This window comes from Oreochromis niloticus, linkage group LG4 (assembly GCF_001858045.2).
Source record: "Oreochromis niloticus isolate F11D_XX linkage group LG4, O_niloticus_UMD_NMBU, whole genome shotgun sequence".
Lineage (NCBI taxonomy): Eukaryota > Metazoa > Chordata > Actinopteri > Cichliformes > Cichlidae > Oreochromis > Oreochromis niloticus.
This window is the reverse complement of record NC_031969.2, coordinates 15,929,518-15,949,802: the sequence shown is the minus strand read 5'-3', so window position 1 is coordinate 15,949,802 and position 20,285 is coordinate 15,929,518. Positions and strand designations below refer to the sequence as shown.

The 20,285-nt window shown below is 41.5% G+C and overlaps 2 protein-coding genes across 23 annotated transcripts in view; one reads left to right on the top strand and one right to left on the bottom strand.

Annotated features, from left to right (window-relative positions):
• cacna1aa (calcium channel, voltage-dependent, P/Q type, alpha 1A subunit, a) overlaps positions 1-6,889 on the top strand; it is a 78,664-nt gene extending 71,775 nt beyond the window's left edge. For 21 of the 22 annotated variants that reach the window (XM_025906920.1, XM_025906916.1, XM_025906913.1 and 18 more), the window contains 3 exons: positions 148-364; positions 633-904; positions 2,521-6,889. In XM_025906920.1, coding sequence (XP_025762705.1) covers positions 148-364; positions 633-904; positions 2,521-3,111 — 1,080 coding nt within the window. In that variant the 3' untranslated portion in view covers positions 3,112-6,889. The remainder of the gene's footprint in view (positions 1-147; positions 365-632; positions 905-2,520) is intronic. The other variant, XM_025906923.1, reaches the window with a different exon arrangement.
• Positions 6,890-12,756: 5,867 nt separating this feature from the next.
• Positions 12,757-13,833, bottom strand: ier2a (immediate early response 2a). The gene has a single exon (XM_003452801.5). It carries the CDS (start codon positions 13,729-13,731, stop codon positions 13,165-13,167), a length of 567 nt encoding a protein of 188 aa, XP_003452849.1. The 5' UTR covers positions 13,732-13,833; the 3' UTR covers positions 12,757-13,164.
• Between the last annotated feature and the right edge of the window lie 6,452 nt (positions 13,834-20,285).

The following is a 20,285-nucleotide window of genomic DNA, read 5'->3' as shown; positions in this document are numbered from 1 at the left end:
CAGTTAAACCCATATATACACCCCTATACATATCTGTTATCCCACTGTATAAGTGAAACACCAACCTGACATTCAAAGGAAACACCTCTCCTTGCATTTCTCTCTCTCCCTCCATCCCTTGGTGGTTTCTTTCTCTTTCTCTCTTAGACTATCAATGACAGCAGTCCAATGAAACGCTCCGCCTCCTCCCTGGGCCACAGCAGGTCTGGGCGTGGTCACAGAGACAAAGGAGGGGCAGACGACTACAACATGGAGCATGCAATTCCTGAAGAGGGAAGAAGTTCCAGGCACGGACACCGGCGAAAAGACCGGAGCCATCGGGCATCTGAGAGGTCCCTCTGTCGCTACACTGAGGCTGACACAGGTGGGTGAAACCACAAACACACACACATTTTTTGCATAATTGATCATTTGACAGGTACTGTAGAAGATATTTCCACTATCTAGAATTTATTTTCTCCAACCGTCTCACCTTCTGCAATAAATGAATCACATTTTTTTACAACTGAACAAAAAGCACATAAAAGTCTGTTTTTTGTTGTTGTTGTTATTTAGCCATTACTTCCAAGGGTTGCTAGAATGTGTCGCTGGAGTGCAATAATAACGAACCCCTCTAAACACTCTGTCATCAGGCCTGGGCACAGACCTAAGCACAACCACTCAGTCTGGCGACCTCACGTCAAAAGATAAGGATCGAGACAGGGATCGCGGCCGTTCCAAAGACCGTAAGCACCACCACCATCATCACCATCACCACGGCTCTGTGGACAAGGAGCGCTATGTAGCAGAACGAGGGGGCGAGTACGTCCACAGGCACTCTCGCGACCGTGACCGGGAGCGAGAAAGGGACCGGCGCTGGTCACGATCTCCCAGCGAGGGTCGCGATTGCGTGACACACAGACAGGTGGGCTCCTGGGTTATTGAGTGTACGTAATAGCTAGGCTGGAAAAACACACCTGTTGGTTTTTGATGAGAAAAATAAATAAATAAATATTGATCAAACACATTTCAAATGGTCTAATATTGGGCCTCTAATTTGACGGTAGTTAACTGGTGGACTATCAGCTAGAAAAACCCCAATAACCTTTTCTGGCTGTAACCAAACACAGTGCTGTACACATTAGGTGTAACTTTTTGATGTAGTTGTGTTAGAAATGTTCCTCTGATTGGAAACTGTATAAAAAAGACAGATGTAGCATGACATCACCTGTTGGTTTGTGGACTACTGTTTTGAAGGCTTGTTTCAGTTACTTGAATCAGCAGGACTACCATATGGTAGTGGCTTCACAATTACACGCTAGCCGTACTTTAAAAAATACACAAGATATAAAATATAAACATATTCATATATTAAAATTAAAAATCATTCTATAATAAATAAGAATTAAATATAACAATTAAGCCATAAACTCATTAGCAAAAGGAATTAAGTAATTTGTGACAAACAGGATCATTTTCTTGTTGAAAGCCAGAAGGGTTGCCCCCTGCTGGTCAATACAGAGAATGCAAGTTTAATGCACCAGTCTCAGAGCCTAGGTCCAACTGTTTAATGAGGTCTTCTCCCCTCAGATTAGAGGCCATTGTTTAATTGTTGGCATTATGTTAATGACAGCAGATAGCATGTGTATCTTTATGTATATTTGTATATACATTTATGTTTCACTATATTCACATAAACATGCATTATTGTTGGTATAATAATGCAGAAATGAGTAAAAAAGTGTTTGCTACCAAACCACCAACAACCAAACAAATATGCATAAAGAATGTATATTTGAGTACTGCTGTTCCCAGTTGCCCTGTCTAAATGTTCTGTCATGCCCTCCCCACTATGTTTCCTTATGACATTCTTTTCCAAGCATATTGCCCACTATACTTTAGACCTAAATTTTCTTTGCTCATGAATTTTTGGTAATGCATATTATTTAGCTAAACACGCTGATTTTGTAATATATTTTTATAATTACTGCAGGAACAACAGCTTTCTTTAAAGGGGAGGAAGTGGATTTTCTTATTTGAATTTGTGTTATACATACATGCTACACAGCTTGCTCAAAATAATGCAAAACCAGACACATTTTATGTATGTTTAGTTACCATATTTACCCTGTACTGCATTTGTTATCCTGGAAATCAACCCTTTATCCTTCTTTTCTCCTGTCGTCTTTTGTTTTCTTTCCTCTGCGTAACATGTTGCTTTTTTATGTATGGTCCTGTTTGAAATCTCATCTTTTTTATCCACATCATCTGCTCTGCTCCTTTTTAATGCCTTTCATTTCTGCCACTCTTTTATGGATGGTGCTTTTATTCTTATTGTTGCTGTGGATCTTGCTCTGGTCCTTTTCTTGCTTTTCTATCTGGACTCTCTTGCTTTTCCTGGCCTCTCTGTCTTGTGTTCTTTTCCTTCTCTCTCTGTTGGCTTCACGCTAAATCTTTACCATCCTCTACTTTATTCTACATGTTTTGTCGTTGAATTTGTGGTTCGTTCTTTTTATTTGCTTTATTTCACTTTTTGTGTAGGGCAGTAGTTCAGTCAGCGGAAGCCCTGTCCCCTCAACCTCGGGGACCAGTACACCACGGCGGGGCCGTCGGCAGTTGCCTCAGACCCCGGCAACACCCCGGCCCCATGTTACTTACTCCCCTGTAGTCCGTAAGGCTATGCCCACACCTCCTGGGGTGGCACAAGGCAGACCCTCAGCCCCAGCTCCTGCCCCTCGCCGCTTTTCTCCAGAGCCTTCCCAAGGCCAGGGTCCTCCCCCCGCTGGCCTTCAGCTGGGCCACCATGGCACACCACGTCATCAGCCCCCACTGCGCTGGGGAGACACAGGTGGAGGAGGGGGCTCCATAGAAGGGGATGGATGTTTCTACAACCAGGACTACCAGGACTACGAGCCCCATCATGAACCACCTGCCTATGAGCCAAACCCCGTGCAGGGGGGCAACCCGCACCCTCATGCCAACCACCCACTGCCACCTCCCTCACAACCACAGCAGCATAACCCCATCCCCTACCTCCCCCACAGCCACACCCAGTCAACAACCCCCATCCTCAACCCAGCCGAACCTCGCCTAGAACTGTTCACCACGCGCCTCCGCCAACCACGGCTCTAACAGGGCCTGTGCAGGGCCAAGTTCAGTCTGCAGCCCAGCGCCGGCTACCCAATGGCTACCGTTCTTCATCACCTTCTACACATGTCCACGGACCCCCACACACTGGGCCCCACAAGGTCCCTCCTCCAGCTGGGCATCCAAGGGGTCCGCGCAAAGGCCTGCATGAACCCTACAGTGAAACGGAGGATGACGATTGGTGCTAGCCTCTGGGGAAGGGGGTGGGACTTAACAAGGAAAAAAAGAATTCAAATACTGAAAGAAGATGAGCCAGAGCACTGACTGCCAAGGGAAAAAAATATAAACTTTTCTTTCTTGTCTGTTCGATTTATTTTTCCCTCTCCTCCACTGCTGTCTAAGTGATGGTGAGCTACATGAAACAACCGGTGTCATAGGATGGAACAAGAATGCAGAGACAGAATCTGGAGTTCCAAAAGGCGTTACGAGGTGGTAACGAAACACCTCTGCGCTCTGCTCGCGTTGTTGTCGATCATTTCTTTTGATGCCAAATGAGACCAAACTGGGGGAGCGTCAGACACTAGTCTTTGTGTCTTAAATTATGCCTCTGGCCATGAGCTATAGCCACTTACAAGATGTCAAGAGTTGCGACTCGACAAAAGACACTTTACAGTCAGAGACAAAAATGAGCGACCTCTTTTTTTGTTGTTGTTGTTGTTTGTTTGTTTTCTTTGCTTCTCTGAGCTAACTTCTGTTAAGTTAGCTGCAAAAAGATTTCAAACCAACCCTCCCAGCCACCAGTTGAATATTGATGAGTTTTATCATCTGTGTTTTTAAATACAAAATAAACCTGACACGGAGCCCTCCACCTGTAAGAGGTGAGGGAGGCTAAGTGGGTGGGAGAGTTGGGGAGTGTTGCACGGGGGTCGACGAGTCCCTCCGTAGACATCTGGAGGAGAGGATGGGTGCGTCTGGGGATGTTTACCCCAGTTACTGGAGAGATTGCACTCCTCCCAGAAACAATTTAACCAACCTCAACCTATGACCTATGAGAGGAAAAAAACATAGTGGAGGATGGGTTTCAGAAACAGAGAAACAAACTGTTTTCTGCAGTATTTCTTCTACTCCTGGAGCTGCTTCTTCTTCCTCCTTCTCTTCTACTTCTTCAAAACATTGAAGCTTGAATCTTCTGTTGCACCCCCACACAGCTTCGTTTTTTGTAGACTTGCAGAGTTGTACACTCTATGGAATCCTGCATGAATGATACAAAAGAATACTAATAATAGCAACACTGAGAATCTACTGTCTGCAGAGGGAAAATGTTCTTCAGTCCTGTTTTTTTGTTATGGTCTGCAGGGTTTCTCTCTCTTTTTTGATTTATGATTAAAAGTGCTTTCTGTTTTTCTCTCTCTCTCCTCTGAACGACATTCCTCTCTCTGTACCTTCACATACGCTAAAAACACCAGTGGCCCGAAAGTAACAGGGAGATTGGATAGTTACTGTATGTATATCTAGAGGGAACAAAATGATAACTTTTCTGCTTGCTCGTCTACTGTCTATTCCGTGCCAAATGCCTGCCACTGATACAGCTGGAATTGTACTTATTTTTGTGGAAGTTACCTTTTTTGTAATTAAGGCTAAAAAAAATGGTTTAATGGGACGCAGGGTATAAACATGGATACGGTGAATTATGTCTGACAAATCAGTAACATCTCAAAAGTCTTCCAGGGTGTGGGGTTAACACAGAGGCAGCAGAAAGAGACCAATAGAAATGTGCAGAAAGGAGAGAAACTCTTCATCTTTGTTTTCTTTGTTGCTGAACGTATTAAGGGATAAACTTATACCATCGTTTGTAAAGATCATGATGAGCGTGAGAATGAGGCGAGTTCTCCATATTTGGTCTTATATTTTCTTCTGTGTGCTTGTTTTTATTTTGATCTTTGAAAATTTGAAGATAATCCTTTTTCCAACCCTTGGGTGGCGCTGGAACACACCACTACACTGTGGGAGAATGAGTTATCAGGAGGACAGAGCTGTCCTCTTACTCTGAGTCTTCTTCAAAGTTAATAACTATTTGAAATTTGTACATCAAAATGCATTGAATTACAGGTTTTACAATCCACTTGCCATCGCCTTTGACCTCCAGATGGCGCTGTGTGACAAATAGTGTCCCGCTCTATTCACTTCTGACTCAAAGTTATACAGTGAGTGCACCAAAAATGCAGTTTAGCTCATTCTCTCGCTAGTAGACTGCCTTATCTGTGTAAACGCAGGTGTGTGAGTCGTATTGTAGCAGACGGGCTGGAGAAAGGATGCCTGGGCCTCGCTGTAGTCCTAAAAATCACCTGCGTTCTGTGCGTATCACTCTTGTATAAGTTTTAGTTCTCTCTGTGTGCCTCAAACTAACACTTGTCACTAACGCACACCACCGTCAGACCCAACATTGCTGTTATTTTTTTATTTTAAGTTCCTTTTCTTTTCTCATTCTTTTACTTGACCCACATCTTACCTGGAGGCCTATCACATGTTGACCAGAGAATGCATTGAAAAAAAAATAGAAAACACTGCCTATTAGTGTCTTTCCAACCTCAGTGGAATGTCACAAAAAATATTTCTCACGTCACTACATGTAAAATTAGAAAGCACACTAAGGTATGTAGCTCCTGGTTGTGGTGTGTGTCAGTGGGTTTTTGCGTGTATGTATGCACACGGGTGGGTGTGTTTCAAATAAAATTGTGTTTTGTTTTTCTGAATGCTTTTTTAAAAATTCTCCAGAACTCTTCTGAAATCTTAAGACATTCAAGTCAAATCATTGTAACGACCTTCAGCTCTGTGGTTGTGCGTGTGTGTGTGTGTGTGTGTGTGTGTGTGTGTGATGTCAGTAAAGTCCCTCCCACCTGCCCCCACCACTGAATGGAACGTGCAAAGCCCCAAAATGTTCACCTTCCATCTTTGTGTATATGCTGCAGTAAAATCCACTAACACGCTGATTAACCACACAAAGTCTTCAAAAAGCAATGTAAAGTCGCTACTGGGAGAAAAAAATAAATAAATAAAAAAATGTTTTTTGTTTTTTTTTTCTTTTTGTTCGTTTTTCAAGTATAAAAGATTTTAAAAAAGGAAAAAATATCTAGTTCCAGAAATGCATGTGCTATGTGCATGCCACACCGTGGGTTAAAAAGTCATCTTCAGGACATAAAAGAAAAAGCAGATTAATTAATTCAGAGGAATTTAAAAAAAAGAAAAAGGTGATATATAAATAGATAGATGTTTTTAAAAAGCAATGTTTCCTTTTTTCCTTCTATTTTTGAAAACAAAAAATGTTTTAAAAACTTAAAAAAAAAATCTAAAGAGTAAAAACACAAAAAAGAGACTTTGGCGAGAGTCAAAGTCCTGTTTGTTTTTCTTCTGTTACATGGGGTTGAGGCACAGCACAACCATGTTCAGGACACCATGAGAAAAAAAAAAGAAGAAAGAACTGTTTTTAATTTAACAGAAAAAATAAAAATATAAAGAAAGAAAAGAAAGTACAGTTCAGATGATGGTGTATTCTTCCTTATACTTTTGTGTTGGGGGAGGGTCAAGGAATGGAGGAGCTCGCCAAAACTGTTGATGTACTTGTTAAAAACTGGCTGATGGTCCTTTGATCTCTCACTCACTCTCTATTTTCTCTCTCTCGCCCCCCCCCCTCTCTTTCTCTACCCTGTCTCTCTCACGCTCTTACCTGTCACACTCTCAGCCAGTCTCACCGCTATTTCTACCAGTGCATTTTGTAATTCCAAACAGAAACTCTTCCTAAAGAATAAAATCCAGAGAGAATGCATACTGCTTTGTGTCATTTCTTTTTGTGTGTCAAGTCTTTTTCAGCTTTGAATTTGCATGTGTGTGTGTGTGTGTGTGTGTGTGTGTGCACCCTAGGAAAGTGCATAGGTTTCTCAGTCCATTTCCTCTACCTGTCAGTCAGTCAAGAAAAATAAACGCTTGTAAGCATTACTCACAGAAAGTGAAAGCCACAGATGAACTTTAAAACTGTACTCATATTTCTTGACCACAATACCTTTGTGTAATATTATCACTATAAAACAGCTAAGTAAACAACTGGTTTATTTTTTACAACAAAAAAGATTTGCAGTCATGGCGAAAGTCAGCACATGTTTTTTTTTTCATTCCTTTTACTCTGCTTTTTATCATCGCCTTAAAGAAATACACTCAATTAGGTACAGCACGTCAACCACGGATGATGGAAATATATCATCAGCCAGTCACATGGCAGTAACTCAGTGTAGGTGTGTTGACGTGGTCAAGAAAACCTGTTGAAGTTCAAATTGAAAATCTGAATGGGGAAGAAAGGTGATTTAAGTGATCCTAAATCACCTGGTCCACAGTGATTTTCTCACATAACCATCTTTAGGGTTTACAGAAAAAGTTATGGAGAAGAGAAAGTATCCAGTTAGCGACAGTTCTCTGAGTAAAAATGTTGATGTGAGAGGTCAGAGGAGAATAGCCAGACTGATGTGGGCTGATAGATAAGTGAGGGTAACTCAAATTAGTATTCATTACAACCAAGGTATGCAGAAGAGTATCTCTAAATGCACAACATGTTGAACCTTGAAGCAGATGGGCTACAGCAGCAGAAGATCACACCAGGTGCTACACCTGTCAGCTAAGAACAGGTAACCGAAGCTACAATTCCCACCACTCACAAACACTGGACACTGATCTGTCTCGATTTCTGCTGCAACATTAAGATTTAGGGCTGAGAATTTGGCCTAATCACCATGAAAACATGGATCCACCCTGCTTCGTATTAACAGTTCAGGCTGGTGGTCATGGTGTAATGGTGTGGGGGATATTCCCTTTGCACACTTCGAGCCCCTTAGTACCAACTGACTATTGTTTAAACACCACAGCCTACCTGTAGTATTGTTGGTGAGCATGTCCACCCCTTTATGACCACAGTGTGTCCATTTTCTCCTGGCTGCTTACAGCAGAGTGATGCACCATATCACAAAACTCAAATACTCACTTGGCCAGATCTCATCCCTATAGAGCACTTTTGGGTTGTGGTGCAACAAGATATTCACATCATGGATGTGCAGCTGACAAATCTGCAGCAACTGCATGATGTAATCATGTTGATAAGGACCAAGATCTGTGAACAGCTCTTAAGGCAAAACCACTTTGTTAGCAATGTGTACCTAATAAAATAGCAGGTGAATGTATTACCACACGAAGAACTTTATGAAGGATTAGCAAAGAAAATGTGGGATAGTCACAGAATTGAAGGAAGTACAGGAATACTGGTATAAAAGTCTCAGTCCACTGTTATAAATGTCTGTGACTAAACAATCAGAAACAGACTTCATTAGGGTTGCCTGAGGGCCAGACATCATCTGGTGGACCCTGTACTCACTGCCCAGAACAAGGAGCCCAATTGGCATTTGTCAAAACTGGCAGGTCCATCACTGGTGCTCACTGGTGGTTTTCACATATGAGAACAGGTTCAATCTTAGCATACGTGACAGATTTGAAAGGGTCTGGAGAAGCTGTGAAGAATATCATGCTTCCTGTAACATCGTGCAGCATGGATATGCCTCCCCAGAGGCATATCCATGGAGAAACACAGCAGGCTCTGCAACGGCAGACTGACTGCCATTAGGTCTGGGAGGAAATACCCCCAGCACACCATCCGTCATCTCATTAGGAGCATAGCCTACATTGTCAGGCATGCATAAAAGCAGACAGGAGCTACACAAACTACTAACCCTAACCCATTTTAAGTTGCTGCAATGAAATTTTGGCATAGTAGACTAGTCTGCAGCATCATTTTTCAGGGTGTCTTTTAATTCAGGATTCTGTAGGTTGGTAATTTTCATTTCCATTAATCACTGTGGTATCCTTTCATTCCTAAAACTTTACCCAGTCCATATCGGTATAGCTATCCAACAAAATTTTTTCTTGTTTGCAGTAGTGATGGGACACATTGATAGATGAGGTCAGGCAGGAGTCTCTATGGACTACAATGTTGGCAGACTAGATTCTAATCTGTAGTGAGAGTAGGGAACAGGTGGAGGAGAGCCTGGACAGGTGGTGGAGGCACGCTTTGGAAAGAAAAGGAATAGAAGTCAGTAGAAGCAAGACAGAGTACATGTGTGTAAATGAGAAGGAGACAGGTGAATATGAAAGGAGAGGTAGTGAAGGTGGAGTTTAATACCTGGGGTCAACCACCCAAAGCACAGACAGTGCACAAGAGAGGTGAAGAAGAGAGTGCAGCCAGGGTGGAGTGGCTGGAGATGACTGTCAGGGCTGATTTATGACAGAAGGATAGCAGCAAAATAAAAAGGGAGGTTTGCAATGGTAGTGAGACCTGCTATGATGTACAGTTTGGAGATGGTAGTACTGACAAAAAGAGGACCCTGATCTGGAGGTTGCAGAACTGATGATGCTAAAATTTTCACCTTCACACTTTAATTACACATTTTGACTTTTATGAAGTAGTCAGAGGACAGAGAGATTGTCAGTGACCCTGCTATGTTTTTGGAGATTACTTTGGAAAAGTTGAGAAGCACAGTAAAACAGCCAGCTCCTTTCAAAGTGCTCTCACGATTGCATGAAAATTGGATCAGGGTTGCTCACATACTGATGGATAAAATCCAGTTACTCCCTTTTTTATTGTTTGTTTTCATTCTTTTTTTTCTCCTTCGAGAATTTAAGAAAACTGTGGTATTAAACCATATTTGCTTTTACCATCAGCAGCAACTGGTGTGAGCACAAACAGCAGACACAGAAACCTTCCGGGCAGTGTAATGGCAGTCAGCTGTCACGTGTTCAGGAACACGCGTTTTGTTGAAATTCACGCGATTCACTGGTGAAACGTAAAGACTTCAGATGCCTGTCAGCTACAATATTCTCAGTAATCATAATAATCACACCCAGTATGATGATTCGCTCAGCATAAAAATGTCCTTGGAATCATTGGCATTGGGATTAAACAGGCCCACTCCATTCTCCAACACTATGCTGAGGCTCACTGACACATCTGCCTGAAAAGGCTCAGTCAGCTCATTTAGCTTCCTCATTTTAACACAGCAGTCAGATCTAATTTAGCTGAAGATGCTGGCAAAGCAACAAGTCTGGAGTGCTGCAGGATGGTGGATAATCGTGGAGAGGTTGGTCTCTGATATGACAGTTATTTGACATATTTGGTGGCTTAAAATATAAGATAGAATATAAAATAAGATTTACAAACCATCATTCACCTCCTACATCATTCCCTCGCTCACCTGGAGACCGCTGGGAGCACTGTGAGAATCATGTTCTTTGATTTCTCCAGTGCCTTCAACACCATTCTTCCCTCGGTTCTGAAGGACAAGCTGGAGAACTCTGGAGTGGACCATCACCTCACTACCTGGATTTTGGACTACCTCACCGACCGACCACAGTATGTGAGGACTCAGGGCTGTGTGTCGGACAGGGTCGTCTGCAGTACGGGGGCCCCACAGGGAACGGTTCTGGCTCCGTTCCTCTTCACCATCTACACTGCAGACTTCTCCCACAACTCCACCCAGTGCTTCCTGCAGAAGTTCTCTGATGACTCTGCAATAGTTGGCCTCATCACTGATGGGGACGACAAGGAGTACAGAGGACTGACTCAGGACTTTGTGGACTGGTGCCAGCTGAACTACCTCCAGATCAATGCCAGTAAAACCAAGGAGCTGGTGGTAGACTTCCGCAGGCACAAACATCCTCCACTGCAACCACTGAACATCCAAGGTATGGACATTGAGGCTGTGGACAGCTACAGGTACCTTGGTGTTCATCTGAACAGCAAACTGGACTGGATTCATAATTCAGACGCCCTCTACAGGAAAGGGCAGAGCAGGCTGTACCTGCTGCGGAGACTCAGGTCGTTTGGAGTAGAGGGCCCACTCCTGAAGACCTTCTATGACTCTGTGGTGGCCTCAGCCATCTTCTATGGTGTGGTCTGCTGGGGCGGCAACGTCTCTGCTGGGGACAGGAAGAGACTGAACAGGCTGATCCGAAGGGCCAGCTCTGTTCTAGGATGCCCTCTGGACCCAGTGGAGGTGGTGAGTGACAGGAGAATGGTGGCTAAGCTGTCATCCCTGTTGGACAACATCTCCCACCCCATGCAGGAGACTGTGACAGCACTGAGCAGCTCCTTCAGTGGCAGGCTGCGGCACCCACGGTGTGGGACGGAGAGATTTCGCAGGTCTTTCCTCCCCACTGCTGTCAGACTCCACAATAAAGACTTTGACTGATCTAACACACACATCCACACATGTGCAATAACACTAATGTGCAATAATCTTTTCTGGCATCGTTGTATTTTTACTCAGTTGTATATAGCATTTGTATTCTATTTTTATCTTATTGTATATTTTATTCTATTTTATTATACTGTATATAGTATTTTATTTTATTCTATTCTGTACAGTTGTGTACTGTATTTATTCTTATTTTATTTTATTCTAATTTTTGCTTCATAACTTTTGCACTGTCCACTTCCTGCTGTGACAAAACAAATTTCCCACGTGTGGGACTAATAAAGGTTATCTTATCTTATCTTATCTTAAATATTAGAGGTTGAAGGGACAGAGTCATCTGAGTTGCTTTTATTGGTCTAATTTTAATTATTTAATTTTTTTCTGTATTTTGTATTTCAGTTCTGAAGTATATAAAATTTCCTTTATGCTTTGCCATGAAGAAGACTTGAGTTTGTCGGCATGTAAATTCCAAATGAGCTTGTGTGTGGACAAAAAAAAAGAGTGAAGGTGGAGTAAAGAAGCAGTCTGCACTGGAATAGCCACACACATGCACTTAAAAGTTTCATGTGTCTGATGTGTATTTTCACAGGCATGTAGAGACAGTTCCGGCCACTCCTCCCAGCCCCTCTGGGCCCTCCGGTTTCAGCCGGAAGAATAAGCTGCACAAGTTGAGGCCTCGTGGAGGCCACACAGGCACTTCCCCCACATTCCTGCTTCTATTTTCCAGGCTTAACCCCCTTCCCCCAACACAAACACAGCGGCGGTGGAATCCCTGTTGTACTTGCTTCATGCTGTGACTTTTATACTGAGTTTTAAAAACATAACAAACTCACACACTGCTTTCCATAGAGCCAAACAATCATAAGCCTTTTAAACCTTTAAATGCAGATTAAAAAATAATAATCTGGAAATTTAATTTTAATCAGAAAAACAGGTCTAATTATTTGATTTGTTTAAATAATTGCAGAATTGCTGCAACACTCAAATAGTAGTAGAGCCAAGAGCTTTATCCACATTTCTAGGTTTAGAGCGTATGGAATGCATACGAATGTGAACAAAAAAACAGCAGTGTAGTTCTTGGATGGCAACAGGACCCTGATTGTTCTCCTTGTTTGGTCAGTCAAAAGGCTTCACAGCCTCCCCTCCTCATTCTTTAGAGCCCCCCATCCCTGGAATCGTCCCAGCTTTTGTTCTGCAAATCAGCCTGGAGGTGGAGGAGGCGTGGGGGAGGAAAACACCCAAGCCAGTTTCCTGTCAGACTGACACACACACACCCACATCCAACTTTCACACGGTTTTCTTGCACCTCACAGCCGTTCCACCCATTACACATTAAACACCTTGGTCTCTCACGGTGCTATCTCTGCTGTAATATGACAGCTTATAAACAACACAGGACTTCAGATTCATATTAGGTACCAAAGGTTTAATAAATACTGAGGTAGATAAAGTCATTCAAGGTTTTACACTCTCCCCCCGCCCCCCCAAAAAAAATCTTCAGTAAAAATGTACATTTGCTGTTTAGACCGACAGCATGGTCCCCAAACACACTTGAGTAAAATGTACATAGAGTCAATTCATACAGTCTAGTTTAAGGCGTAATGATAGTCCCGCCTTTGATCAGGTGAGGTCATTAATTAGACCACAAGTCACTGAGACCTCCACGGTGGGCATGCTCCGGGGCTTCCTTGCTCAGCCATGACTCTTGGGTCATCCATCCAAAGCCAGTCCCTGGAGCACGTAGCCTGCAAAGTGGACACGTCCAGACCTCCAGGCCTTAAAAAAGTTCACTGCCTTTAATTTCAGCAGGTCTTCAACATGCTGCGATGGCTGTCTGCACGGGAATGGGGGTTGGGGCTGTTCGCAGTTCACTACTACACTTAACATAGTCACTCAAAACGGAGCTGACAATCAGCTGCTGATGGCAGTTCCCCTGCTCGAGTTTTGCTTTCTTGCAGGGCAGAAAGTCCGGTTCAGCAGCCGCTTTGCCCCGTCTTTTCCTGGAGTGCTGTGCGGGGCCGGACGGGTACACATTCTCCTTGTTTTCCGCGCGGGTGTGTGCGTGCGGCGAGCAGCGCAGCTCCGTGGATGAATCGGCGGTCCGTGACTCTTCAGCTGGGTGAGAAGCGGGACTCTGGAGCCCTTGAGCGGCAGCTGGCTTTGTGGTTATCACATTAACAGCCGGGTGTTGTGGTTCACATTTCGGGGCGGCACTTTGAGCCGTCACCTGGGCCGCATGATAGATGTCCCGGGCGGATTTCATGACCAGAGTGAGCAGGAGACTCCGGTGAAGACGGAGACCCCCTCGCTGGGTGCGGGAGCTGTACAGTTTCCCCAAAGCCACAACCATGATCCTCTTGGCCTCTGCGCTGACCTCCATGTCACGGCTTGTTTTGAAACTACTCCCAGACAAACAGTCAAAAGGTTTGTATATCCCGTGTCTCCCCCTCTGACTTCACACAGACACAATATAGACGAAGCGCGAGACAGCTACTTATCACCTCTTTGACGTCACTCAATGCCTCGTCACACGACAGAGCCCCGCCCACCGGCCTCATACCCGGACTCCTGTTTCAAACAGCCGTGTACCAGCTGGTTAGACAACTGTAGCTATTTTAATCCTCAAAGATACACAACAAGCTCGACTATTTACTGTAAGCTGCAAAACACACACACACACACAAAGCAAAAAATAACTCGCGCAGCGATAAAACTACTACTGCAACAACGATAACTACTACTAATAATAATATCAACAGCGATGATTAATATGATAAACAATATATAAAATTAGGCATCAAAATATAAATATGAATTACACATGATACAGTAAAACCTATATACAGTTATTAGTGTCTATGAAGTGTCCAAGGTATATACATTATTGCAGATCTTTGTAGAGATATATAACACATAAGTGAATTAATGGAAAAGAGAATAAACAATAATTTTCCAAAGGCCCTTTTTTGACATCAATTAGTACCAATTCATAAGTAAATGTAAAAATTGGAGTCTGGCTGTGTTTTTTAAAAGAGTCGATAGTGTCTTTTTTAATGATATTGTTATTATTATCATTATTATTATTATTATTATTATTATTATCATTATTATAATTATAATTATTATTATCCCTTTTGTCTTGAAATACACTTCCAGCCTCAGGAAAAATCTAATTTTCCTGAAAAGAAATTGAAATTTGGAGACTTCGTACTGGCAGTCTCCTTACCCCAAAGTTTTACCTTTGCAGAGGTGAATCAGACATCAGAATCCGAATACTTTATTTCTCCCTAAGGAAATTATTCACCTGAGTTTGCATTCAACAAGCTTCTACTCCTTGCAGGCACTCTGTAGCAGATTTACTAAGAAGTGCATAAATTAAATCATAAAATGTTTTTGTTTATTTTTGTTTATTTGTTTTTTCAATCACATTTTTACACCAGAGACGAACTACGTTTCACTTCTAGGGTTAATACCAATCAGTCTGTGAGTTCTCCAGTGACACCCATCCCCCCAGGGTGTTGCTTCCTCTTGCAGGAAGAAAGAAAAATGGGAGGTGGAGTGTGTTGCGCTCTCTCTCTCACACACACACAAACGCACACACAGATGCCCATATTTAGTCCATCCGGCTGTAGTGGGCCAGCGCAAAGGAAAACCCATGACGTGAATGGGAGCCCTGCTTTCCTGAAGCCATTTAAAGTAACAACACCAGATTGCGTCAGTGCTTGCTGCTTCCTTCAGACCATATTTGGACAATGAAACTCACTCTGCTACATTATGGGGTGATCAGAAACCGCAGTGTGCCCGCTTCCCACTTCAGTGACACAGCGTTCTACATGAAATATAACATAAATATGAGAAGTTTAAACTTTTAAAAATGCACTCAATATCGGTTTACTGTAGATGTGCTACATAAGATTTTGGGGTCATGAAGGAGACGCGAAGACTTTGAATCTCGAGCTGCGTAATTCCAAAGGAATTTGTGGCATGCAGGTGACTGTTTTTTCTTGAGAATGCCTCTCACTAAAACATAAATACTCGATAATGATAGGTCTGAACCCCTGAAACATGTTCTTACTTGGCAAAATAGACTTAGGCTGATACATTTTTGAAAGCTGACAACATTTTGGTTATTTCAGTTTAGTTTGAGGCCTTCAACAAAATCGTAAAAAAAAAGCTAAAGAGGTATTATTTATACACAGTGATTTATTTTTAGGAGATCAATTATAATTCCCTCAAAAGCTGTTTGACAGTCACTTGTGGGACTTACTCTTTATCTCTTTACAGAGTAAGCAAGTAAAAGTCCTGGAGATGATTGTCAAATGTTGCATTTGCATTCACACTGTTTTACTAACACTCTCAGTGTTAGTAAAACAGGTAATACATAGACGGAAAACCCTAAACAAATCTACCAAAGAGAAGCGAGAAAACTAGGAGTGGGAGAACGAGACAGAAAGTCCAGATTAGATTTAGAGTAATCTGGACTAAACATCTACATCATCTAAAAAGCTACACAAGTTTAAGAAAATCACCTACCAGATGAATTGTAAAGTGATTTGAGCTTTATTTTCTGCTCAGATTTTGAGCAGACTGTGTGTAAAAATGACTGCTCCTGCAATAATTTTTCAGTTAAAGACTGCCCTCTCGTGGTTGTTTTATGGAAGTGACCCAAAATGTTGGTGTTTGCTGCCTATTAAAGAGTTATAATATGTGCTCATAAAGAATTTACTCCCTAGGTCTGAAGGTGGGAAGAACTGAGGAGAGTGCAGCACGGCCTAAGGGTGAAACTGAGGAAATGCAAGAACTCATTAGAGGAAGCTGGGGGTTTAAAACAAGAGATGTCTTAAGTGGAATAAAGAAAATCACTGGGTTTAAGGTTAACCTGAGTCTGAAGCAGGAGAAGATACTGTTATTGTGGAAAAGCATCCATTCTGGTTCCTGTACTGAAGCTGACACAATCAGAGGAGCTTCCTCATGGGAGATAACAATACTAATCTCAGCCCACTAGAAATGAAAATATCTCTTGTGCAGTTTGCATATCAACCAAAATTGAGGGTGGATGAAACAGTCAGAGTAGTGCAAAAACTATATTCCCATCTAGATAGTAATGGCTACACTGTGAGGATCACCTTCTTTGATTTCTTAAATGCACCTAACACAATTCAGCTGCTACTATGAAAGAATCTACTGGAAAAATAAGCAAAGACATCCACCGTCTTCTGGATTACTGACCACAGGAATTGTGATTGGAGAGTACTCTGTTTGCTTTGGTGATCTGTTGTACAGTAGCTCCACAGGGGACGGTGCCTCCACCGTGTTCACTTTGTACACCTCAGAGTCTCAACTGCAGATCATAACACCTAAGGAAAAACTGTGTGGTCTGGGAGATTTGTTTCTGAATGCGAATACGATGAAAGAGATGGTGATCACGCCCAAAAGTAAGAGGTTAGGAACACAACAGAAAGATTCTGATCTGCTGCCGCAAGGACAGAGACAGGAAGTCTGTCATACCACATTCAGTAACTTTTTATAACACAGCACATCATGTCTGGCAGCAAGTCATCTGCTCTTTAATTGTAACATTTTATTTGCCATTTAAAATTGGATTCTTGGATTTCTTTTTTTTGCTGAAACAAAATCATAACAAAGCATTTCCTGTCTTAAAGAGTCGAGTATTCACTCTTCTGATAATTGCGGTACACTAGAATAAGGTGATGCATTACTGCTGCCTTGCATTTTGTTCTGGTCATGCATTATTAATGTCTTCATTCAGTATCAGATATCTACACTGCATTTCAAATTTGTCAGGCAATGCATTACTTTACATCAGTGAGGCATCACTTAAATCCCAGAAAAATTAGAGAATTCCCGAGCTACACATTAGCCATTGACACAATTAATTGCAATTTCCAGCATGACAGTAATCAAAAACATCACACCAAGGTAGCAAAGGACTGGCTAAAGAAGAAACACATTAGTGTCATGGAATGCCCTAGCCAGTCTCAGGACCTCAATCCTATATAAAATCAGTTTCTCTCTTTCTTTCTTTCTTTCTTTCTTTCTTTCTTTCTTTCTTTCTTTCTTCTATATATTCATTATAGGATTGGCCTAAAGCAATACCTTCATGGTCCACAAGGGGGCAGCAGCCATCATGTTGGAAGTTTGTTTGTGCAAGCAATGCTTGTACTCCACATCTGAAGCTTGCCATCTGCATGGGAATGTAACAGTACAACAGTGTTAATAGTGTAAACTATATATTGGGTCAAAAGGTCTGAGCGAAAGTCTAATACTGTAAAAGTAATTTTTTTTTTTGCTACATATTTACTTTTATGTAATCATTTTATTACACATTAGTTTCAAATTTTAAATAAAATGTTTTGTCAAAAATTCCACTTTAATCATTTCACTTAAAAGCTTAAACTTTACTGGGCATTTCTGTTTTTCCATCATAGAGGAGGAAGACGGGAATATCGAGAGAGTGAGGAGGGATAAATAACATGCTTTTAAAGTAAAACTAGCCAGGAATCAAGCTAGGAACAGCTGAGAAAAATTTTGTAATAGATGTCCTAATCAATAAACTGTCACAATCTGACATCTCAGTATTTGCTAACTTCTCAAGTTTGTGAAAAATTGTACAAGCTATTATCCCAGCTTGTCTTTCCTAGACTCTAAGGACATCCGAAAGGTGTCTACTATTGGATCTCCAAAATTTGAATATTGTGAAAACATTCTTTCCTTATTTCAAAAGTCTGCCTCTTAAATCCTTTGTTCATTACACTGACCTTTCCCACACATGTCTGTGCTTTAGCATTTGTGATTTGTTTTGCAGAAATACATTATATTTCCAAAATTATTCACTCACCCATCTAAATAATTGAATTCAGGTATAAAGTCAAGCGCTTAGGCATGTAGGCTGTTCCTACAAACATTGGTGAAAGACTGGGTCGCTCTCAGCAGCTCAGCAAATTCCAACCTGGCACCGTGATAGATGCCACCTGTGCAACAAGTCCAGTCCAGTGAGCGCTGACAACAAGCTGGGTGGACTATTTAGTCCAGAGAATGTGACATCATGTTTTTCAAAGAAATGAGAAAACCCCCCCCCAAAAAAACAGATTTTTGATTTAACCTTAGTCCTCCTGGATTATGTTCAACAACAACAACAGACAGGAATAAAGTTTGCTTGTGGATATTTTGTTGACTCCATTTACATACAGGGGATTTTCACATACTTCACTGAAGAGGTATGTGCCACCCTGCCTAGACCTCTTCCTTCTCATTTGTCCACCCATGTACAATTTTCTAGATCAGCCACTGGGTAGCGCCATCTGAGGGCCCAGCAATCATCATCCAGTATCAATGTTCAGCCTTGTCACATGTGCACAGAGAGCTCCCTAGATTCTCAGAATCTTTTGGTCACATTACAAGGAAAGTTATGCTTGCTTTGTCAAATCTAGAAATAGACATATATATACCAAAGTAACATCTCTTTCATCTCAGACAGCACAGTTATAAAGCTCCTGGCCTGTCAATTAATATGTGCATTCAGCCTTTACATTTCTTTTGTAAAGGCTTTGTTGCTGAAAGCTGTGATTATTTCAGTCTAATAGAAGACTCTAGCTCTCTCTGTAATACAGGTGTGTCCATCTCCTGTTGAATATTGACTGGAACTGGGCAAGCTGAGAGACCAGTGGCTTTTTTCTGGTGGTTTGCGCATGAGCATTATAGATAAAATTGAGGGCAGACCAGAGTGCAAGGAAAGTTGGCACTGGCTCAGCTTTACTGTTCTGAAATCAGTTACGACCTGCGCTTCTTATGCAAACATAGCTAGCATTTGCAAGTAAATGAGCTTCAGTGCTTTAGCATTGTAAGAGATGAGTTTTGTCTTGCTAACCTTGGCCTTGGCTAACATGTAGGATGCAGAGAAGATAGAGTTGGAAAAAGTTGTTAATAGTTTCCTTAGTACATTAGTATGAAACGCTGTATCCATGATGGAGATGGGATGGCAGCTCTTACCATGTCTGTTCTAATAAATCAGATATGTTTAGATTAGATTCGATTTCAGATTAGCATCTTTGAGAATCTATGAATGTAATGTGCTTAACCAGCTTTTAATCCCCCTATAGATATTGACAGTTAACCATGTCCCTCAGTGCTCAAGCCTTTTAGCTGTTTTTTTTAATGTAGTTTAATCAAGATTTAGGTCTGGGTTTCTAAGCTCATGAACACCATTTGCTTTGGTTTGAAAACTAAAATGTCTCAGTTTAAACATCTGATATATTTTCTGTGTTCTATTGTGAACAAAATATAATTTTATTTAACATGCAAACCACTGCATTCTGTTTTTCTTTTACATTTTATACAGAATCCGAACTTTTTTTGAACAGGTGTTTTAAACAAGAGATTCAGAGGTTTAAATCCTATTTTAAAATCCTACTTCTTTACCACACAGTCTATTACGATGGCGGCCAACTAAATAGCAAGTTAACAAAGAGGCAAATCTTTGATATCAGATTTGTGAGTTATTGTATATATTCAGTTCTTCATCTAGAAACCAATTTATAGCTGTATTTACTCAAGTTTTAATGTTTGCTCTTCATCAGTATAAGATTACTGCAAATATCACCATAAGCTTCGATTTGAGCTGTTGAGCTACAAGATCATACAATGTTTGAACAGTTTCAGTGATTTAATTTCATGTATTTGTTGTCTTGTTAACCTTTTAACACTGGGTGGTGCACTTAACAATAGAAATTTAAAAGCCTACACAACACTTTTCTGTCCTGCATGTTTGACATCTGTTTTTAAAAAGATTTAAAAAAGGTCATGCATGCAATGAAAACAGAGACAGTGACGGTGCTTCAGATCCTTTTATCTAAATATGAAATATAACCCATTATTTAACACCTCATCAGGAAGCTCTTTTCAAGCATGTCAAAG